The 23892-nt window shown below is 46.7% G+C and overlaps 1 protein-coding gene across 3 annotated transcripts in view; it reads right to left on the bottom strand.

Moving 5' to 3' along the window:
- Positions 1-563: 563 nt before the first annotated feature.
- LOC129493279 (liver carboxylesterase 1-like) overlaps positions 564-23892 on the bottom strand; it is a 33818-nt gene continuing 10489 nt past the window's right edge. For 2 of the 3 annotated variants that reach the window (XM_055299267.2, XM_055299266.2), the window contains exons 5-14: positions 22245-22398; positions 20497-20604; positions 16982-17086; positions 13864-13902; positions 9685-9825; positions 7729-7809; positions 7259-7406; positions 3297-3428; positions 1242-1314; positions 564-946 (exon numbers count right to left, since the gene is read on the bottom strand). In XM_055299267.2, coding sequence (XP_055155242.1) covers positions 763-946; positions 1242-1314; positions 3297-3428; positions 7259-7406; positions 7729-7809; positions 9685-9825; positions 13864-13902; positions 16982-17086; positions 20497-20604; positions 22245-22398 — 1165 coding nt within the window. In that variant the 3' untranslated portion in view covers positions 564-762. Of the gene's footprint in view, positions 947-1241; positions 1315-2810; positions 3028-3296; positions 3429-7258; positions 7407-7728; positions 7810-9684; positions 9826-13863; positions 13903-16981; positions 17087-20496; positions 20605-22244; positions 22399-23892 lie in introns of those variants that run through there. The other variant, XR_008661099.2, reaches the window with a different exon arrangement.

Consider the following 23892-nt stretch of genomic DNA (forward strand, 5'->3'; position numbering starts at 1 on the left):
AGAAACCAGAAATCACCCCTGAGGTTCTGAAAGACACAATATTAGGATGACCCTCTGGAGACTTACTCCAAGGTGGTCACTGTCTGCAACAGAAGTGGTCTAGGCTACAGAGGGAGTTTAGACCAGCTGTTGAAAGAGACGGCCTCAGGGAGGGGTCTAGGAGGCTAGTGTACATACTGAGGAAGGTGTTGCAAACCTGTGCAAGAGTCAATAAAGGCCATCCAACAGTGCCACAGGATCACCTCGGCACCTTTCTCTCTTCCCTGATCCAGGCAAATTCTCAGCCTGGGCCACTTCCATTTCCACAGGCAGCTCCAAATGGAGCATAGGGATGCTGCACTCTGGCACTCCTAAATCCTATTGTTGGAAATTGTTTGGGGCTCAGAAGCATGCAGTAGGCCCAGAGCTCCCCTGAGCACTGTCCATGACCCAGCCCTCTGGACTCTGCTTGTCCTGAGGCCAAACCATCCCCAGCAAAGCCAGCTTCCTTCTCACATTGCCTCTTTCATTGTCCTGTCTCTGCGGAGGACGGATTAATCTCCAGTACAAGACACAAGCACTGATTTTGCTTTCAAAAGATCTTTTATTGCCAAAGCTGGGGTCACAAATAAAACACTTGCTCCTTCATGACCTCTGCCCCCTGCCCCCCACCACCAGACAATTCCGCAGCCATGGTAAGATGCCTTCTGAACCTGCAATCCTTTTCGCAAAAGACCCCAGTCTTTGCTCCTCCAGGCTCCAGAGGCTGGATGGATCTTCCATTCACAGCTCAATGTGTTCTGTCTGGGGTGGCGTCTCCATTGCCTTCTTGGCAAAGAGGTTGGTCCAGAAAGCTACTTCTTTGTCCTTCAGCTTCTGGGCTTCCTGGGTGTTGGCACCAATCTGCAGGTACCCTTCCTTCTGGTTGTACTCTGGCCAGTGGGGCAGCCCTTCGCCATTGGGGTTTCTGGAAACGAAATCAAATAGAATTGCCCCAAAGCTGCTGTGTGTTCCCAACAATCTTCTGAGATGTGCGAGGATGCCCAAGTTATCTCTGTCAAGAGGTTTGTATATCTCCAGAGATGGGGAGTTCACTATCTCCAGGGGCGGCCTCTCCATTTGTAGAGAGCTCTCATTGTCAGAGTGCTATGGTCACAGGGTCAGAAGTTTGATCACTAGAACGTTAGAAGCTGTCCCTTCCCAATAGGCATGCTCTGACCCCACCCTAACCAGCCATGCTCTGTCTTTGCCAAGAGCCTCACCCATTTCGAGCAAAGTTGGCCCAGAATTTCATCACCATCTTGCTAAGTCTGATCTCCTCTTCTGAGGCACCTTCTGTGGGGAAGGAGAAAAAAAGCCTTTATTCCTCAAAGTGTGGTCCATGGACCTGAAGAGTCAGCATCATGTGCGAACCTGCTAGAAATACAGTCTTGGCACGTGCTCCACACCCACTGAGCTGAGGTCTGTACATTTAGAAGATCCTGTTGGATTTGTGTGTACTTTACCTTTGAGCATGGCTGACCTAGGCCTCAGCAATGGGCATGCATCATTCCATGCACTTTCCCCACCTCCCAGGGTTGCTCTTTCTTGGGTCTTTTCCCCCTCTCTTGCACAAACCCACAATTCATATTCTGAAATATAACAGAACTCAAGCCTCCTAAGTGTGCGCAATTGGGACATGCCCAGTGGTGATGGTGCGCCCTGAGCAGCCATGGGGTGAGTCCCATGCGATCTGTAACAGCTGAGAGTTAAGGCTTCGAAGACACTGTGAAAGGATTTTTAAAAATATTGTATAATATAAACTAAAATTAAAATCCTAACACCCCCAACTCACTGAACAGACCCTTTCTGGGCTAAGGGGAGCCCAGAAAAACGCTAAACTAGTTCCTGCCTGGAAACAGACAGGAGTTCGGACATGCCTCATAATATTCCCTCCCTTTTGTGGTTTAGACACCACCAGCATCAGCAATAAAATAAAGGTCATCATTCTGAGAGAACACATTCTTTGTGGCAATACGACACCAAATTGAAAAAGGGGCCTAAGGCCATGTCGGGCAAGGGTTCAGGCCTACGTCTTTACCCTTAAAGAATCCACTTTGTTCTCACTGCCACGAGGTGCTTCTCTTTCTCTAGCAGCTAAACCAGCACTGGCCTGGAGTTAAGCAAAATGAAAACAATAACAACGGCTGCAGCTGGGATACGCAGACAAACAGAACCCTGACTCGCCACACTTAACTACCACTTTGATTGCGTAAGAGACTGATTTCAGTAACTTTCTCCAGATAAGAACATCACCAACCATGGACTGGACCTGGCCAGTGTACAGAGGCTGCTCGCTTGCTGGGCTTTGTGTCCTGAGAAGACCTTTGGATTTATAGACCCTAATTGTAATAAATTTAAATATTAGGTGTCCACCACCAGGTGAACAATGGCAATGTTTCATGCATGTTTGTTTAATACGCATGTGTCAGGACTGTCTTCATGAATATCCATTGCTCCCCTGTAACCTGTTGAACATGTATATTTAGCCAATCCGTTCATATAAACTTCTACCCAACCCCTTCTCGTTCTATGAGCCTGTTTCTGGGCTTGGCCAGAGGCACCTTTCCAGCTTGAGGGATGGCCACTTTGCTGACTATAAACCATATCAAAAATAAAGTCTCTCCCATTCCAAATTCATACATCCTGTGATTTCTAAATTAACAATTATTAATTGTATTAAATTTAAACTTTTATGAGGTTTTGTTAGAGACAGAAGGACAGAAACACAAACCGACATACATTAGACCTGACTCAGGGTTAACACTAATTCTAACCTCACCCTCACTCACATTCTCAGCGCTCCTGGGAGAGGGAAATTGACTGATGGCTTCTCAACCTACAGCAGGGCCCTCCATGTGTCCCACTGCCTGTCATGTTGATGACACAGCCCAGGATTCTGAATGTGGGTGGCAGAGGGCATAAGAATACACATCCTCCCTCAGGTGTATTAGAGCAGCAGGAAACTGGGGGACAACCCAATGACTTTCAACCCTGTCATAGTGAATCCTGCAGGAGACCCCCCCACCACCTGTCTTGTTGATGTCACAGAGCATGATTCTGTGTGTCTGTGGCAGAGGGCCCATGAATACATATCTCCCCTCACATATGTTAGAGCGGGAGGAAGCCAGGGAACAACCCAATGACATTCAACCCTGTTATACAGAATCAGGAAACCAAGACCAGGAGAGGACAAAATTGCTGAAAGCCACCACACCAAGACTGGAACCCAGGTAAGTCTCCTAACTGCAAGCTCACGGACAGCAAGGAGCAATTACCTTTTAAAAATGGGGCCCCAAGGACATAGAAGAGCTCGTCCCCGTGGTCTCCAATCACTGTCTTGGGTTTCATGTCTGATGAGAAGCTTGGACGGTACTGAAACTCATACGTGTAGGTAGGTGCTCCAGCATCTGAGAAGACAAGGATTCACGCACAGTTCATGTTGCCAGACACACACCTGGAGGCTACCAAGGTCTCCAGCTCTGCAGGAAGCCTCTGGCTGTCAGCACAGTAGAGAAACAACATCGCAAGAAAGCTCAGTGACGTGCTCCGGGCTGCATAGCTAGCTGAAGTGGAAGCGGAATTTGAGCCAGATATTTGTTCAATGAACAAATGTTTAATGAATGAATGTGGAAACCCTGGGTCCATTCATTTAAAATAACTGCCGGTGCAGGGACACTAACTCAGCCTTGTAAACCCCTTTGCCTGCTGGCACATTTTTTCACAAGACGTTTCACAAGTGTAACATCTGGTTACACTGGATATAGTTCATTGATAACAGACTCGCATTCATTCACTTGGACGCCATCTCCACCCTGACAGGTGTCTTCTGTTCTGCCTCGGTTTGAGCATTTGCAGTGTTTTTCTCACCCATCCTGAGAAGACTGAAGCAAATCCAAGTTGCTTGTATGAACGTGAGTCTATTTAAGTACAAACATATGCAGAGAGGGAAAAATTTGCCTCTTGTGTCTCAGGAATCTGCGTCACTCACTGCTTTATAGCTCACTGTCCCCATGTGTCTTGCTGCCTGCCTGGCCTGGGAGTGTTAGGGTGTTAAGGCAGTAAAGTCCTGGCAGAGAAAAGAAGGGGCTGAGCAAGGGTGACCTTGCCTCTCCCCTGCCCTCTCTCCTGCTCTGCCCCCCTCTCCCACCAACAAAGCTCTCCTGTCCCAGCCCCAAGAAGATGCCAGTTTCCCAATGATTGGCTGATTAGAGCCACAGATGGCTGCCCCTTCAGGACTACCTCGTGGGCAGCCTGTTCCTGTGCCTCAGCACTTTACAGTTTCCACCTCCTATATAATTTAAAAATCATTTTGAAGATCCATTTTAAAAATCAATTTAAAACATCACTCATAACTCTACCACAGAGAATGCTTCTTTTTTATTTTAGCATATCTCTCTTTTATGTATATAAACTTGGGATGATATTATATATGTTATTTTGTGATATACTACCATCACTTTTTAAAAACAATTTTTTTTTTTTGTAGAGAAAGGGTCTCACTATGTTGCCCAGGCTGATCCTGAAATCCTAGGCTCTCACAATCTTCCCACCTCAGCCTCCCAAAATGCTGAGAGTGTAGGCATGAGCTACCACCTCCAGCCATCATTTCTTAACATCCTTAAATATTCAGCCACAAAAGGATTTAACAATGGGAGCTCACGCATCCCTAACCTCATGCCCCACCTGCACATGTCATTTCAATGTGGGAATGAAGAATAATCTATTCACTCATCTTTGTCAGCCTCCTGCCCTGCACTCTCAGCTCAGCAGGAAGCACGCTTGGGAAGAAGCCATCCTTCTGTGGCTCTGTAATCCACCTGTTAAATGGCTGCTTCAAGGTCAAGCAAAACTTGCTAAAAAGAGGGTTTGACCTTGCCTTTACCATTCAAACATTTTCCAAAGGAACTCAGAGCCAACTACAGAGGAAAGAGCTTTTGTGAATGAGAGAACTTATTATAGGCAGCATGCTGCCCAAAACTTACTTTGTCAAAGCTTTTTGGCTAAAGCCATTGATATTCATACAATTCCTTCAGTCACAACACAAGTCTTCAGAGGATAGTAGGGCACAGTTTTGGGCAATAACAAATAGGCACAAGAAGAGAAGCAGAGACAATGAAAGACATGTCATGAAAGACATGCAAAAGAAAACAGGGTGATGTGCTTCTTTTTGGTGGGGCAAATTGGCAGCATTAACTTTTAACCTTAGCATCCCAAATGAGAAAGGGAATTAAGAAATCCACATTCTTATGCACTGGAATGCAAATTTGCATTATTTGCCAAGAGTTCTAAAATATTTCTATGGTCCAGCCTAGTTATTCACTTCTAAAAAGAATCCTAAGAAAATTATTAGACATGTGGTTAGAGACTTATAAACATTAGGCTGAGCTCAGTGTTATTGTAGCATCAGAATGTGAGCAGCCAGGCTAAACATCTAATAGGATAGGAATATTATAGTCTATTTAATACAGCGATTTCATGGAATAAGGAATGCTTTGATGAGTTTGTATCAACATTCAGAAAATCTTCACAACATAGTGTTCTATGAACAAAAGCAAAGTATGAAATTGATTTTTAAAGTATATAGGACATGAAAAATCTTTAGAAGAAAGCACAAAAACATTTATACCACTTGCCTCCAGGTGGAGGAATTAGGACTGATATCTAGTTTCTTTTTTATGTGTTTCCATATTTTTTGAAACTTTCTGCATATTAACTTTAACATACTAACTTTATGTTCAGAAATATTGTTTTTCTCAAAAAGAGTGAGACACAACAATAAGTGAAAGTTGATAAGATCTGTGTAGTCCTGGCAAAAAAAAAAAACAAAAAACCCTGAACTCAAAGTCATGGGAAATCAGATGAAAAACAGAGATTCAGTATTGATCAAACTATCGGAAGATGGATTTGGGAACACTATATACAGATCAGACGCAGAGCATGGGGCAAAGCCAAGTTTAAGACAGAATTGATTCAACTCCAGTGGTCCTGGTTATAGGGTTTTATCAGGACCCTGTGAAGAAGTGAGAGTTATGAGCACCTGCCCCTTCCTGTGCAAAGGTGTGTCTAGGCACCTGCTAGATCAGCTTTAGCTATAGCTTATGAAGTTTTAAATTTAAAAACCCTTCCAGCATGGTTAGAGAGAGGACATTTCCTGGCTTGCAGACTAGGCGAATGAGAGCTGGAAGAAAAAGAGGAGTCCTGTGAGCCTCCGCTAGTTGGCGCCCAGGAGAGGACACTCCTCTTTAGGTGAGCCCACACATCCCTAACCTCATGCCCCACCCACACAGCCTTGGGTCAGTGGTAGAAGGTCCTGCATAGACCCTTCCCTGGCCCTGTGCTTGCGTGTTCCTGCACACACCGAGATAGACAAAAGCCAGCCTCAGACACTGCCATTCTTCAGACCACCTCCCCCACACCCAGCACAGCTCTTCCTTTTGGCCTTCTTGGTCCTGGACAATCCTCTGGATCCTGTGCAGGACTCCCACTCTTTTTCCAGCTCCAATACTTGACAAGCTTGTTTGCAGCTAGCTTGGACCTTAAAAACCTTCCAAGACTCATCTTTCAATATTTGTCCTACAGCAGCCCTAGGTTCCATGATAACTCCAGGCATGGAGCCCTTGAGCAGATGCTGTCAGTGTCTCACCCATATCCCCTCTTCCTGGGCATGTCAGCCTGACTTCCACCTCCAGCATCTGTAGGTCCCGGCATGAGGCCTTTTTCTGGTCATAAGAGACTACTCTGCCCTGGTGTGCAGCAAGTCAAAGTCACAGGGAATAAACAACTCCTTGCAAGAGCCTTCAACCAATGACAAGTGGAAGCTGGTGGATAAATACCCTGGCTCTCTTGCTGCTCAGATAGGATGCCCCTGAGCGCTGTATTCTCAGTGTTTCCTAGAGTTTCCCAGCTCCAGTTGTCCACAGAGGATACTCCCTTGTCAAGGCATCATGGATTGGATTCCATCTCTTTCCTCTCTCACTTCCCCACTTCCCTACTTCCCTACTGTTGTTATCTGGGATCATTACCGTAAAAAAACCACTTGCCTCTGGATTTTTTTTCTCACAGTCTGCTACTGGCATAAACCAAAATAAGACAGCACCTCATCCCATGCCATATGGAATCAGCCTTTGAGGCCTGACCCTCGGCTTTTTCCACATCTGTCTATGCTGGGAGGTAGGTGGGTCAGATACAGAAGCTGGTGGGGTCCATATCCCTCCCCTGTTCGACCTCTAGGACTCACCTCTGTGGTTCCGGGCCACAATCACAGATGGGACACCGAACAGCACATCCCCCATTAAGTCCAGGAAGAGGTCTTTCTTTTTGACAGGGTCGTCTGTTCCTCCTAAGTACTTCTCAATGGCTTCTGGAATCAGTTCCTTAGGAATGTGCTAAAATAGATCAATAAAGTGACCACCACCCCCTGGTGAGCAATGTAGCTTCTCCAGCCCATCAGGAAGGCCTACCTCAATGGTGAAACTCACGAGTCCTGTGCAACTCCCTGCTAGGGTGGAAGGTGAAGTGGGGAAGGTGGAAAGATGGGGGAAAACCTGAGGCCCCAGTCTTTATTGCTCTATGGAAGCAATGAAGTGGCAAAAATTCATTTTTTTGGCCCCCCAAAAATTCATTTTGCCACTTAATTGCCCTATGATTTGGGCAAGTCCTTGTCCCTCTCTGGGTCTCAGCCAATTCCCATGATTCCTAGACTCTTACAACAAGGGGATAGGACTTCCACAAGAGTGACATGGCTGTCTTCTGGTTCAGTTTCCCTTCGGAGAGTGGATAGCCCATCAACTGTTAAAAAAAAAACAGTTAAGCATTTATGAATCATTGGGAATTAATAAGAAGAAACAAACTGACCAACCAACCAAACCAATGCAGACTGAAAGTCCTCTAATTTGGGGGGCTTTTAAGGGCATGGGTTTTTACTGAAATGGGCAAAACCAATGAATAAAATGGGCTTATATCCAGAAACTCAAGCATTACAAAAATTACAAAAAAAAAAAAAAAAAATGGAGAAGCTGTGGCAGTGTTTTGCTGTGTGTGTGTGTGTGTTTTGTGTGTGTGTCTCAGGCTAGGATCCCTACAGTGGTCAGTGACATGCAGAGGGAAGGTGTCTTCCAGGCCAGTGTGGAATAGAGTGCTCTGGGGAAGAGGACGCAGACCTCCCAAGTACTGCCATGTGTCACAGATGACACTGAAAGCCATAGAGCCTGCCTTCATGGCCTTGGTCTTTGGTATAACCTCTGAAATCCTTCTGAGGGGCGAACTTCATATCTTTTCGCACAAAACAACTCTGCTCAAACCTCTGCACTCAGAGACTCGACCAAACTCTAGCATCACTTCTAGCGGCTTAAGGCCATGTCCCTAGAATGACCCCAGTATCCTTAACATGCCTGCCTGGGGAAGGCTCAACTCTGCCAGGACAATTTACTCTGCTCCAGCCAAAACCTGGAGAGAAGCAGACAGGCCCCTGAACCCAACTAGAGCAGTTACTTTAGAAGCCTGCAATGATAAACACTTTCTCTGCCCTTTGGGATGGAATCTATCACCCAACCCCATTTCCTTGAGGACCTTAGAGCCTTCTCTTTGCAATGCAAACATTCAGAGAGCTCACTCCTGATCTTCCCAGACCCTTTGGAAAGAGTAGAGCCTGACTTCAGTGGGTTCTTCCTGCGGTCTAATGCATGGCTTCCTCTCCTGAAGACAAGAGAAGTTTGTTTCTGCCCCAGGTGAGCCAGGATGAAGACATCCAGGTGGTCTAGTCACATGGACCAAGTCCCTCTCCACAGCCCACAGTGCCTTTCCCTTTGCACACTCAGCCTTCAAAACAGCGCCAGGGGTTAGTTTTGGGGATGTGAGTCCAATCCATACTGGACTCTTCTTTCCTCTGTGCAATCATGTTACCCAATAAATTCTGTCCTACTGCTTTAATCATGGTCAGCTTTGTGTGTTCTCTACTGGAAGGAGAACGCTTTTTCACTTTTAGAAGTCAATCTTTTTTTCTTCCACTTTTTTATTCCCAATTTTTATTTTAGGTGTGGGGGTACATGTGCAGGTTTGTTACACGGGTAAATTGTGTCTCTGGAGTTTGCTGTATGGATTATTTTGTCACCAGGTATTGAGGATAGCACCTGATTAGGTAACTTTTCCATCCTCACCCTCCCCTGACCGTCATCTCTCAAGTAGACCCTGCTGTCTACTGTTCCCTAGAAGTCAATGGTAAATCAAAAGCAGCCACTTTTTTTGAATCTTTTCAATGAGGTGATGAAGAGCATGAGTGATTTATGGGGTAACTATGCCTACCCAGCCCAAAGTGGAAAGCCAGGAAGCCCCCGACTGCCTCTCTGGACTCCTCAGCTCCTTCCCCCCTACCCAGGCCCCCTCAGTTTTCCCATCTGCACAGTTATTTTCTCTATTGGCCCTCCCAGCATAGACACTTCAAGATTCTTCAATAGGAAGACAATCAGAGAGTCTGGGGAGAGGGGATCCCAGGGACCTGATACCCTGGTGACAACTGTGCCCTCCTGGAGAAGGTTTCCATGGAAATGTTAACCCTGCTGAAGGGAACAGCTGCCCAGGACTCAGAGGGGTGCTTGGAGAGGGAAGCACTCCTGGGACCAGAGACGGGGGTGGGTGAGTCCCTCCAAGAGACCTGCACCTTCTCACCGTTGGAAGAAACCAGCCAAATTCCTTCTTGTTAAATCCGACGATGTAGGGGACAGTGCGGAACTTCCTTTCAGCTTGAAGCTCCTCGGGTGTTTTTGGCAGCACCACTCCATCAATCACCGTGGGGGTGTGGGGGTAACTCTAGGGGAGAGAGGAGCACAGCGCCTGTGATTCCCACCCTAGGTCACAACCATGTCCCCAAGTCTGCCTATCTGAGGGTGAGACCAGCACCCTAGACTGGTGTGACTTTGGGCCATGGCTACACACACATAGGGTCCTAACTAAGCAGGGTAGTGTGACTCAGGGGCAGAACTTCAGGCAGAGGCTGACACTGGTCAGGTGTTGAGGAGAGGAAGAAATCTTCACTCAGATTGAAATACATGTATTATCTATGTAAATTACATGTCTATATATTTCAATTTGAAGTACATGCATTTCCCTCTCTGTGTCCACAGTTTTTTTCAGTAGTCCCTGCAGTTGCTTCTGACAAAGCTCCCACGAGTGCTGAATTAGAGAATACAGAGTCATCACTCAAAGGAGAAATACTGGGTTAGGTTCGTGCAAACCTCTGGCCACAACATTTTCATCAACCTTCTTTTATGTGTGGGTTTCTGTTGAAAGACACTTTATGTAATACATAAGTCTTACAAAGAATTAATTATAAGTAGGATTATTTTTAATAAAACTCCAGCTGGAAAGGCCTTCCCATTTTTGTGTCCCTGGGTAACATGAGTGTAAATTTCCTTAGTTTTCAACCTCACAACAGTGCTGTCCACCCTGCTTTTTAAAAATTCCTTCATCATCTCATGAACCTCCCAATGTAGTTGCTTTTCCATCTTTCCACAGCTCCATCACACACAGTAGGTGTTACTTTAGCACTTCCCATCACAGCCTCACATATGCACTGGCCAATTTCCTCCTCCTTTTCCTGGATGTGCAGTTTTGTGGATTTTTCAATACCAAATGCACGGCCAGTAGCACTACCCAAGCTTGTCTCACACAGGTGCCTTCCCGGTAAGGCACAGCACAGCCTGCTTAGCTCAGGAACGCTAGACAGCAGCGCTACTCTTGGGGGCGACTCTGAACAGTGACATCACCACAAAAAGCACAAAAATGAAGAACACATGGCACTAAATAGACCACGAAGAGGACATTTGTTAGCATAAGAGATGAAACAAGAAGACAAGGTTGCCTCGCCGGATCTCAGATGGAACGTGCCAATCATGCAAATCCAGCTTCCCCTGCGCTGTGCCTGCCTGTGTGTGACCATGAACGTGCCACCCGTATCGATTTGGGGGTTATAAGGACATTTTAGCAAGCAGGTGAATTTTTAAATGCAGAATCCATGATTAATGAGGAGAGATTGTGCTATCTATCTGTATTTAAACAAGAGCTGTTATTGATCCATGGGTGGCTTTGAGGAGGTACTGAACCGTTGTCACTCAAGGAGCCTAGACTAGGACATGATTCCCTATTAGAGAGAAAATCATGAATAAAAGAATCGGTGATGAACTCACAGTATATTGAACCATGTCCTAATTTTAGGTTTTACCTCTGATGAATAATTTTTATGTGGTCACAGATTAGAGAGAGCCCGACTCATGTGTTCCCATCAGGGCAGCTGGTTCTGGGTACACTTATATTTCATACTTAGTAACAGTGGTGTTAAAAACAGAGCATGGACTTTGAAACCAGATTAACTGGATCTGAAGCCTGGTTCTGCTACTTACTGGCTGGGAGTTTCACCTGTTTGGGCCTCATTTTTCTCATCTAAGAGGTGAGTTATTGTGAGGATTAAATGGCTGAATACATGCAAAATACTTAGCACAGCACCTGGTGTCTGGAAGGGTTGAATAAATGTTAGGTATTACTTGTTAGCAGGGTTGCTTCATGTCCCTCTCATAGACCCCAGTCCTCTGTGCCATCTTCCCAGCTCCATGCCCCATGGGCTGTATTTCCCTTCTGTATATCAGAAGCGACTGGACAATTCCTAGCTTTTTTGAGACTCTATGACTTCTGGGACCTTTGATCTGCTCTACAAAAGCCAATGAATGACGAGCTAGTTTGGGCTGCCTGGGGGAAATGTTCTGTGAAGTGGACCAGACCCAGCTGGAGAAGCCACAGATCCTAATCCAATATGGCTGACAATACAGAACAGGACTGGGGTGCAAGTCCGGCCTCCTTGAGGGGCTGTGCAGTTCAGGCAGGGCTGCCCTGAGAGGCCAGCAAGAGGAGCAGCCCCTCTGGAAGGAAGATGCAGGGCAGGCTACGTGGAGGAGGCGCTGCCCGCCTGCAGTGGGCTCTGGGCAGTGAATGGTATTGACAAGTGAGGAAAGGAGTGAGAATTTCTAAAGAGCGGGAACCACATGAGCAAAAGGACACAGATGTAACTATGCAGGGTAAATTCCAGAAACACCCAGGAGTTCTGGGCTTGGAGAAATACCGTGGGGGCAGGTTCTAGAGGGAGGGACAGGTGCAGAGCCTACCTTCTGCACAGTCTGGCACACAGTGCGCACGCAGGTGTGTTTTGAGGGACTAACTTCATGAAGGGAAGGGAATTTGTCTCATAAGGAAGGTCAGGCTTTTAAGAAGTGGGGGTGACTTGCTCTAACTCTGTTAAGGAAGGCTAGTCTGGCTGCACCATGATACATGTAATTGGGGAGAGGATGTGAAGTAGAAAAGGATAAAAGTTAATGAGAGAGACAGGATTGCCCCAGTTGGGTGGCAGCCAAGTGGGAAGACTGCCATCAGCAATAATGACAAGGGATTGTTGTCCACTTAGAGTTTTCAAGTGGCTGTCCTGTGTGGGTATGACCTTGCTTCTGTCAGAAAACTCAGGGCATCCTCCACTCCTCTCCCTTTCTTACCCCTTGCATTCTGTCCATCAGTGAATCCTCTCAGCTATTCCTTCAAAAATATCCAGACTCCAACCACTCCTCCCATCCCCACTACTATAGCCCTAAGCAGCCAGGAGCCCTTGCCTGAATTATGGCAATGCAGTGGCCCCCCAGCTGTTCAACTGCATCCACTCTGCCCGTTTCCTACAGTCTATTTGAACACCAGGGGCAGAGACCTTTGTGAAATTTAAGATCATGTGACTCCTCTGTTCAAAACCTCCAAAGGCTTCCCATCTTGCTCAGAATCCAAATGCAACTACTTTAAACGATCCCTCTCCCACTTCCCCTTACCTCTTTAGCCTCAAGCCAGTCTGTCCCCACACTCGGTCCACTCCAGCTCGACCTGCCACATCCGTCAGGGTCTTTGCAGTGGCTGTTCCCTCTGCCTCGAATAGGCTTCTCCAAGTTTCCTGACAGCTGACTTCCTGCCTCCTACAGAGCTTGGCTCAAACGCCACCTTCTCATTGAGCCATTCCCTCATCCTGCTACTGAAATTGAAACCACCTGGAAACTCTATCCCCTAATGCTGCACACCATCAAACAGAATACATACTTGATTTGCTTTTTTATTGCACTCTCCCTGCACGGTAATGGAAGGTCCCAAGAGGGCAGGGAGTCTTTCTTGTTTCACTGCTATATCCCCAGCTACTAAACAAGTCCTGGCACATAGGAAGTGTTTATTAAGTCTTTGCTGGATGAATCTCATGTACTCCACCCATAACCATTTAGGAGAGTGCTGTGACCTCCAGGCAGGCAGCAGAGAGGACAGGATTATAAGATGCTGCAGAGGTGATGTCACCAGAAACTGTCAACCCACTGGGAGGTGGGGATGGGGGTGAGGAGATCTGGAGGATACTGTTGGAGATTCCTGTGTGCTGGGAGGAGTTGAGTGTCCTTGGACTGAGATTTAGGCTTCCCCTCTCCATGCCTAATCATCCCTGTTATCTCTGCCTCCTGATTGTGGAAGGTTCTGGTTCAACCTCCTCCCACAGTGCCATTTTGGGGAGAGAAAATGTAAAAAAGAAGGAGTGGGCAGAGCCCAGGGCACACAGAGGTGATGCCTGGGAGCACTGGACTGGGAGTCAGGAAAATGGGTTCCAGGCCAGCCACTAGTCTTCCTGGCTGTGTTACCCAGGTAAGTCACTGCCCCTCTCTGGGCCTCAGCATCAAGCACACAGAAGTTACTATAATTACCCGAGAGGGGATTCTTTCACTCATAGTTAATTGGAGCTTAAAGGTGCTAAGACTCAAAACCTGCAATTGAGAAACAAAAGGTCCTTACCTCTCTGGGGTCTCCATGTAAGTCCAGAGTTAAGAAATTCTGTGAAGACAAAGGCAGACGATGTGGGTGACAGGCTTCCCAGGAGAACACTGAGCTGAGTGAGCGGGCAACAGAGGGGTCAGTTTCTCCCTCCTGGTGCCGAGCTGGCTGGGCCCAGAGGAAGTGGGCAGGACTCTGGCTCTGCTGGGCCTGAGCACAGGGTAAAGGCATAGAACCGAAGAGTGGGCACCAGCACGGGAAGGATGGGCCAGGAACTGTGAGCCAGCATTGCTAGAGCTCTGGATAGGACACCTGCTTTTGAGCCTGCCCTGTCCCCCATCCCTCTCCCCTTCCTGTTCCCCAGGGAAGAATACCCCCATTCTTTTTCAGGGACCTCTTTCTTTCCCTATCAGTCCATGAATTCAGGCATCTATATGTGACCTGGGGTGCTCCATCTCCCTGATCGCGGATATTAGTTCAGGGATAGGTATACATCCATGTCAATCCAATAGTTTACCCTGGAACTTTTGCAGGAATTGTTTGGAGAGAGGGTTTCTAAGTAGATAGGATATAACTCTAGAGCGCTGTTGTCTTTAACCTTCCCAGAAGATATATCTGCCTAAGAGTGAAGCCAACACAGAGTTGTGCAAAGCTGAAGGATAGAGAATGGTAGATTCTCAATAACATCCTATAGGCATCTGGACCCACCCATGCCTGAAACTCTCAACTACTGAGTTTTTCAGTTAACACAAGGATGTTATTCCAATGCATTCCTTTTTCCATTCAAGGCACCTTGGGGGAGTTTTCTCATCTCCCATTAGACAGCTCTGACTCATACAACTCACTGAAACTCACCCTACCCCATGCTTCTCTTTGGTATATGTTCACGAAGATTGCAATGATTGTATCGCTGCACTGTAGCTCACATGTCTGGCCTGTTCACAGGAAGTAACCAGTGCAGGTCTCTCCATTAAGGATTGTAGTCCCACTAGCCAGGAGTGTGTGTGTGTGCCTGTGTGTGTGTGTGTTTGTGTGTCTCTCTGTGTGTCTGTGTCTGTGTGTGTTTCTGTGTGTGTCTATGTGTGTGTGTCTGTGTGTCTGCGTGTGTGTGTACTGGAGGCAGTGGGTAATCATGGAGACTCTTCCACAAGATCTTAGAAAATCTCAGCAGGATGTCCCAGGATCTGAGGGCTGGATATTCCCAAAGTTACCAAGTTTTTCCTTTTAAGCTGGGTCCTCTGATGCCACATGCAGAATTGCTGGAATATTTGCCTCCTTCCAGGCACTAGAAAACAGTTGTGCTTTAATTCCTTGACCACTTTTGTCATTTAGAGCCTGAACCAAGACCTAAGCTCCAAGACCTCATTGGACTCAACCCATGGAAACACAAGCAGAGTTCAGTGGTAGAGGCCTGCCCTGGGACCCGGGAGTAGCCTCAGGTCCAAGAAGGGAGTCCAGGGATCAGGCTACTCCTGAGCTTGGAATTCACACCCGTCTCCCTCAAAGGGAATAGTTCCCAATGGCCCTGGGTGCTGTGTCATCTGGGTGTTTGTCCTGCTGGGCTTCCCTGTGATGAGAGATTGCCATGGTCCTCCATTAATCATAAACCTCCCGAAGTCCTAATATGTGAGGACAGCAGGAATGGCAGAAGATATTCTAGACCCACAGGTGTGGGTTCTGTGTCCCACAGTGTTGTCTCTGACTAATTGGAACTGTGACATGAGCCAATTACAAAATTTCTCTGTCTCTGTTACCTCTGTTAAAATGGGCACAATGATCTCAAAGCTGAATTTCTCAAGAAAGATAAGGTGGAGTCAGGGTTAAGGGCATGAACTCCCCAATTCTGCTGTCTGGTCTCAAATTCGGCTCGTCCACCTTCTCAATGAAGCATCCCTGATGACTATAATGAATGCTTCCCCTCTGTGCTACCACCATACTCAACCTGTGAAGTATATGAATGTGTTTCTCTTTGGATAGTTCCTTGTGAGCAGGGACTGTGTACACGCCATGTCTGTTTCACTACCTCTAACACCCACCCCTACATACTTAGCATGGATGGATGGGTGGATAAATGGAGGGATGGATGGGTTTGCCAATAGCTGGAGTACAGTGGAATTGGATGGATACATGAATAGATGGGTGAAAACTAACAGATAGGTGATAACTGGATTGTTGGTTTTGGAGGAATGGGTGATACAGTTAAGATATATGGTGGCTGGATGATGCATGAATGGCAGATAGATTGAAAATAGATAAATAAAAAGTTATATTAGGCCGGGCGCGGTGGCTCACGCTTGTAATTCCAGCACTTTGGGAGGCCGAGGTGGGCGGATCACCAGGTCAGGAGATCGAGACCATGGTGAAACCCCGTCTCTACTAAAAATACAAAAAAAATTAGCCGGGCGTGGTGGCGGGCGCCTGCAGTCCCAGCTACTTGGAGAGGCTGAGGCAGGAGAATGGCATGAACCCGGGAGGCGGAGCTTGCAGTGAGCCAAGATTGCACCACTGCACTCCAGCCTGGGCGACAGAGTGAGACTCCGCCTCAAAAAAAAAAAAAGGTATGAACAGGTTGATATTAGATTGATAAAAAGATATCAGTGAATTGGATGGATTAGTGAACAGATAGATGCATAAGATAATAGTAGATGGATTAATGATTGAGTGGATGAATGACTATCCTAGAATGACAACTGAGTTAGTCTCAGAAAATCTAGAAAACTGGACCACCACCAGGTCTAATACAGACAGTTTCTAAGTCAACCAAGATAAATTGTGACATCTTTCTGAAAATCTTTGAGCTTAATATCTCCAACCTCCAAATTCAGGATGATGGTGTCCCCTGGGAATATGTAATGTTTAGTTTCTCAAAAATACATCTGAAAACAAGAATGGCAAAATATTAAATTTTGGTCAAATAGTAAATTTGGTCAATTTTTTATCATGTTATTTTTGGACTTTTTTAAATATTTGTGTCATTTTTTCAATAAACAATGACAAATTGGATTCCCCATTCAGATACTGAGACTCCTGAGACTTGAGAAATTGTCCCAGATAACTGTCCCAGGGCAAGAGGACCGCTGAAATGAAAAAGTCTGGGACCAAGTTTACAGGGTTTGGGCTACAGGAACAGGCAACCTACCATTTTCAATGTCGTCTCCAAGAGCTCCTCTTCCGTCTTCTGTCGCAGGCAGTGAACCATGACAGCTGAGTTGGTGGTTTCACACCCAGCAGTGTTAGCAATTTGCTGCAAAGAATACAGGCAACAACAGAGTTCAAGAGCGAAGTCCCTTCCCTCCATCAATGTGGAAAAAGATGTTCTATCCTAAGCCTGACTTGTACAAGTGGCAGGGGGCAGCAGAAGAAACTCTAGACCCACATGTGTGGGTTCTGGGTCCCACAGAGCATTGCCTCTTTTACTAATCTCAATTGTGATATGAGCCAATTACCCAGTCTCTTATCTCTGCTACCTTATCTTTATTAAAAATGGACATAATCATCTCAAGCTGAATGTGTCAAGAAAGGTGAGGTGGAGCTGGGGTTGAGACGATAGAATCTTGAATTTACTTGTCTGCTTTCAAATCCTGGATGCTCCACTTACCAGCCATTAGGCCACAGGCAGTCCACCTGGTTTCTTTGGGCCTTGGTTTCTCCACCCATGGATGGGAATAATGACTGCACCTACCTCATGAGTTAATACATGTGGGAGAGTGCCATGTCTCCCATGCAATAAACATGTGCAGAATTGCAGGAGGCCTAGATAAGATGATTCCCACAGAGGCACTTCAGAAAGTAGCGAATGTGCTTTAAAGGTGAGTTCTAAAGAAAAACAGGGTGTCATCCCTTGCAAGACATAGATGGGGTTTCTCAGCTGAGTGAGGCGTCTGTGGCACAGCCAGGAGTTTCCACCTGCACATTTGTGTACTAGAGTTCCAAGCAGTAATCAAACATGACTCTTTAGGCCACATGTCAGCAACGTGCCCATCAAAGATCAAATAGTAAATATTTGAGGCTTTGTGGGCCACGTGGTCTCTGCTGCAACTTCAATACTGCTGTTGGCATGAAGCGCAGCTAGAGACCCGAGGTAAATGAGTGTCACTGTGTTCGAGGAAAATTTCCTTTATGCACAGTGAAATTTAAATTTCATATAATTAAAAAAAGTCATCCTTAGCTCAAGGGCCATGCAGGCATAGATCCAGATTTGGCCATGGGCGATGGTCTCTGCACCTTTGTCCTAAGTCAAGCCACAGAGTAACAACAATTAATACACCAAGAACCTCTCTTCATCTTTAAAAAAAATGTAGAAAATATAAAAATAAACAAAGCCCTCCTGAGGGAGAGGCTGCCTTCTGCCTGTCGTGGGCGTTGGGGTCAGTCTGCCCAGCACACTCTGGTTTCCTTCTTTTCTAAGAGTTCAGGGACATTGAAGCAAAGATGGGACAGTGAGCCTCTCTCCTAAGTGACCTGGAATCGGGGTGGAGAGCTGCTAATGTTAAAACGCTCATTTTTCACAACAGAAAAGGCAGCCTGACTACTTTCTGGAACCAAAGGAGAGTCCTTAAGCTCAGGGGCAGATAGGGTGCTCATGCAGACTGGAAGCAAAGTGCAGCCAGAAAGAAAGGCACGGAGGGAGAGCAGGCAGGCTCCATGGTCAGGGAGCCAGGGCAAGTGCACATGTCCCCAGAGCCCCATGCAGGATCTCGGACAGAATCAATGCCCAGTGTATTTCTCGAACAAATAAACAGGGACAGGGAGAAGTAGAGGGTGAGAGAGAGAAAGACAGACAGACAGAGAGAAAGAGACAGAGAGAGAGAACAAGAGTAACAGAGTCTAGGATTCCCATCATTTTGTAATTTCTGCTTCCTGTTTTTTCACAAAGCCCATCCTCCCAGATCTCTGTTTCCTTGAAAAATAAATTCTCCTTTTAAAAAGATTTTGGGACAAGGTCTTGCTTTGTTGCCCAGGCTGGAGTGCAGTGGTGGAAACACAGCTCACTGCAGCATAGACCTCCTGGGCTCAGGTGATCCTCACACTTCAGCCCCCCATGTAGATGGGCTCACAGTCTTGCACCACCATGCCCAGCTTAATTTTTTGTTTTTTGTAGAGACAGGGTCTCACTTTGTTGCCCTGGCTGGTCTCTAACTCCTGGGCTCAAGCAAGCCTTCCGCCTCTACCTCCCAATCGCTTCAGTGATTCTAGGAGAACATCAGCTAGAACCCATGGCAAGAATGATCCCTGAGAATTCAGGAACACAGAGCCAAGGGGGTGGGGGCGTCCAGTGGGAGACCTACCTCAGCCAGGGGCTTGACGTCGCCCTCCTCCAGCAGAACAGGAGTGAGGGCCACATCACTCTCAGAAATTACAGGCATGAGCTACCACACCTAGCCAATCCTCCTTCTTGACTTCAGTCTGGTCAATGGGCAACTGTTGCTTATAACCAGTGAATTCTAAAAATATTCTCAAAAATTCAAAAAATTCTTGGCATCCCCATTTTCTCTCCTTCAATGTACCAGCCCTTTAAATTTGACTGCTTTCCCCAAACAAGCTCTCAAAGCTACCAAATTCCTCCACACCACTGTCTCCAGTGGGTGATCCTCAGCCTAGGTCTGGATTCCTATCGATCACCTCTTCCTTTGGCTTCCAATCACTCTCCAGATGATGACACAATCCTTGCCAGGGTCCTGTGCAGGGTGGCCCCTCCCAACGTCCCCGCTCTCAGTACTCGCCACGCTCCCCCAGCTCTCCCTGCTCTGGGCGTGTCAGCCCTGTCTCTCTCTCTTTCCCTCGTGATTGGGATGCATCCTCTTGCCACAGGACACGTGCACGTGCTGCTCCCACTCCCTGGACATTCCTTGCTCCTGACTCATTGGTCACTTTTCCAGCAAGCCTTCCCTGGTAACCTCTTCCAGCCCCAGGACTCAATGCTTTCTTTAGATTCTGCTGTGGCAGCAAGTATCTCGCCTTCACTGCTCTTGTCATAGGTGACACTTTCTAGTTGTGTGATTCTGTAGCTATTAATCTATTTCCTACATTATAGCAGAAGCTTGGAGAGGGAGTTAGGTGTCTGGCTAGAATTCAGAGCCACATAGGGCCATGTAGTGTCCATGTCCCCTCCACATGGACATCTGGCTTTGGGCCAAAAATGACCTCTGCACACCTCTTCTTTTTGCCTTCCCTTACTCACCTAGTTTTGTTGTGTGAACAAATGAATCAATGAGTGAATTCTCCAGGAGCCAACCCTGGTTATCAGGTGCTCAGTGTGGAACCACGTCAGGCCTACAGCCTACAAGTGGGTCCACATAACTCAGACCCTGAGAGACATAAGACACCATCACTGCCCAACATGGCACCAGGCCCTGGCACATAGGAGGAGTATGGTCACAGACAGGGCACTGTACTGGCTGTCTAGGCCCATGAGCTGGAGTCTCAGCTCTGACCTGACCACCTGCTGCCCTTGGAAAATCCCTTCCAAGCCCTGTGTCAATTTGCCCGGCTGTGAAACTGAGAGGTTGGGTGTCTCCTTGCACTTCCTGCTCAGCTACTGGTAGGGCTTCAGTGGTTCTAGGAGAACATCAGCTAGAACCCACAGCAAGAGTGACCCCTGAGGATTCAGGAGCACAGAGCCAAAGGGGTGGGGGCGTCGAGCGGGAGACTTACCTCAGCCAGGGGCTTGATGTCACCCTCGTCCACCAGAGCAGGAGTGAGGGCCACACCACTCTCAGAAATGGCCCGGTGGAAGAGATTCTTGGACAATGGAGAGAAAATCTGGCAGCAGAATGGAGGGGAGGAGAGTTCATGTTTGGGGTGGGGTCAGTTACTCGCTCGCTTTTCCAGACTACATCCACCCCAGCTCTGCCCTGGCCCATTCCCCTGAGATCCTGGGGCTCAGTGGACACGATGGCCACTCAACTCACTTGATCTGCTTGCCAGGCTCACCTCCCACCCAAGAGAACCTCCCACCCAAGAGAACCTAAGTGGGATCGGGACAGGGCACAGGGCAGGGACATAACAGGAGGTGTGTGGCAGCCGAGCCTAACCAACAAAGGTATTGGAAAGGCAGCTTAGCATCTCCTAGCCACAACTTCCAATTCAGCACCTCCATTACTCAGGGCTTATCCTAAAAAATGATCCTGGAGGCACACAAAGATATCTAAAGATGCCTCTGCTGTTTACAATGGTACACACTGGACATAACCCAAGGGTCCAACATTATGAGGTTGAGCAAATAAATGGTTTTTCATTCTTATCGTGGAATACTGTGCAACTGTAAAATATACTATTAAGGGACAACATTTAATATTTAGTAAAGTATTCATGTTGTATTATAATATTCGGGAAAGTACTTTCATAAATAAAAATGACAAAGATTGATAATAGATGATAGATCTATTGACAGGTAGATGGATGGATAGATGGATGGACAGATAGCTGTAAAGTCATGGAAAAGAAGACCAGAAAAATCCATGTCAAACTGAGCACAGTGACTATCCCTGTGTTGTAGGATTGTAGATGGCTTTTGTCTTTCTTGGGCTTATCTGTAGTTTTCCTTTTTCTCTACTTTAAAAAGTATAAAAATGTTTTCCTCTGCGTATTCAACTACAAAACCAACACAGGATTGAAGACTCCAGTAGTGGGCTGACCCTCTGCCCACCTCCAGGCAGGCGGAAGGCTTCCTACAGCTCCTGGCACTTCTCATCGGCTTTTTGATCCCAGCTCCCCCAGTGTCTCCCGCACCCAATCTCCCACCCCAGCAGGACTCCTCACACCCCCAGGTTGTGTCTGTGTCCCACAACCCCTGCCCCATCCCTCCTTATCCCCGGCTCCATCCCTCCTTCCTCTCACCTGCCTGCCCTAGCTCACCTGGCCTCTCAGTCGCAGAGACTGTTGCCTCCTTCTTGGGCATGAACCAGCCATCAGACCACCCCAGAGGAATCCCCAGCCTGCTCAGTGTCCATGTCCCCTCCACATGTAGATCTGGCTTTGAGCCAAACAATACCTCTGCCCACCTGTTTCTTTGCCTGCCCTTACTCATAATTTATGCCTATCCCTACTTCCCAAGAGAAGGGAAGTGAATCTTCATATTAAAATGAGTGGGAGAGAGAGAGAGAGAGAGACAGAAAGAGAGAGAGAGAGAGAGCTCAGCCAAGTTAGAAGAGAGGAATGCCACCATTGCAGGCTACAACTGGAGATTCATATGGCCCCAGGACACTAAGCTGAGCCCTGAGCTTCCTGGGGGCCAAGAAGAGCTTGGTCTTTAGGTTTCCTGATGCTGGACAGTGAGTAGGGTCAGTCCTGAATCCAGGTATTGTAAGCAGAGGTGTGCATAGCTGGATTGACAGGTGTCCAAGAGGTCTCATCAGCATCACATCAACAGTGGGGTTGGGCCCGGTGCAAGGAACACTCACAAGAACAGAGACACTTTCTGCTCCCGATGACTCTCCAAAGAGGGTCACAGAGCCTGGGTTTCCTCCGAAGCTGGCAATGTTGTCCTGGACCCAGTGCAGGGCAGCCAGCTGGTCCAGGTGACCCCAGTTCCCCCGGCTGTGTTCATCTCCTGTGCTGTGAGGAAGAGAACAGGTTGAGAGTGGGGAGCAGAGATGTGATGGCAGGACCTTCAGGACAACAGATGGGGCTGGCGGCTCTCAACAAGCGCCAAGGTGGGTGGATCATGAGGTCAGGAGATCGAGACCATCCTGGCTAACACGGTGAAACCCCGTCTCTACTAAAAATAGAAAAAATTAGCCAGGTGTGGTGGTGGGTGCCTGTAGTCCCAGCTACTCTGGAGGCTGAGGCAGGAGAATGGCATGAACCTGGGAGGCAGAGCTTGCAGTGAGCCGAGATCGTGCCACTGCACTCCAGCCTGGGCGACAGAGCGAGACTCCATCTCAAAAAATAAAAAAATAAGGCTGGGCTTCATCCCATTACTGGGTATGTACCCAAAGGATTATAAAATATGCTGCTATAAAGACACATGCACACGTATGTTTATAAAGACATGCACACGTATGTTTATTGCGGCACTATTCACAATAGCAAAGACTTGGAACCAACCCAAATGTCCATCAATGATAGACTGGATTAAGAAGATGTGGCACAGATACACCATAGAATACTATGCACCCATAAGAAAGGATGAGTTCATGTCGTTTGTAGGAACATGGATGAAGCTGGAAACCATCATTCTCAGCAAACTGTCGCAAGGACAGAAAACCAAACACCACATGTTCTCACTCATAGGTGGGAATTGAACAATGAGAACACTTGGACACAGGAAGGGGAACATCACACACCGGGGCCTGTTGTGGGGTGGGGGGAGAGGGGAGGGATAGCATTAGGAGATATACTTAATGTTAAATGACGAGTTAATGGGGGCAGCACACCAACATGGCACACGTATACATATGTAACTAACCTGCACGTTGTGCACATGTACCCTAGAACTTAAAGTGTAATAAAAAAAGAAATATTCCATTGTATGTATATGCCACAATTTATTAATTCATTCACCTGTTGATAAGTATTTGGATTTTTCTGGCTTGGGGCTTTTTGAATAAACCTCACATGAGCATTTGTGAATATATATTAGTATATTTCTTTCTGTGCATATACACTTCCATTTCTCTTGGTTAATGTGAAATCCCTGGGTGAGATGGTGTTTACTAATTACTTAGTAATTATGAAACCCTTTTCCAAATTGATTGTACCATTTTGTATTCCCACTACATAAGAGTTCCAGCTGCTTTACATCCTAATACTTGGTATTGTCAATCCTTTTAATTGTAATCATTCTAGTTGTTTTGCAGTGGTATATAATTTTTTTAATTTATATTTCTTGTGATGGGTAATGATGATGAGCATTTTGCATGTACTTGGTCATTTCTATATACTCTTTTGTGAAATGTCTATTCAAATCATGTGCACATATTTTAAATTCAGGTTCTTCATCCTCTTATTATTTGGTTCCAAATATTCTTTTTATATTATCTTCTTTTATTTTCTTAATGATGTCTTTTGAAGACTAGATGTTTTTTATTTTAATGAAGTCCAGTTTAT

This window comes from Symphalangus syndactylus, chromosome 11 (genome assembly GCF_028878055.3).
Source record: "Symphalangus syndactylus isolate Jambi chromosome 11, NHGRI_mSymSyn1-v2.1_pri, whole genome shotgun sequence".
Taxonomy (NCBI): Eukaryota; Metazoa; Chordata; class Mammalia; order Primates; family Hylobatidae; genus Symphalangus; species Symphalangus syndactylus.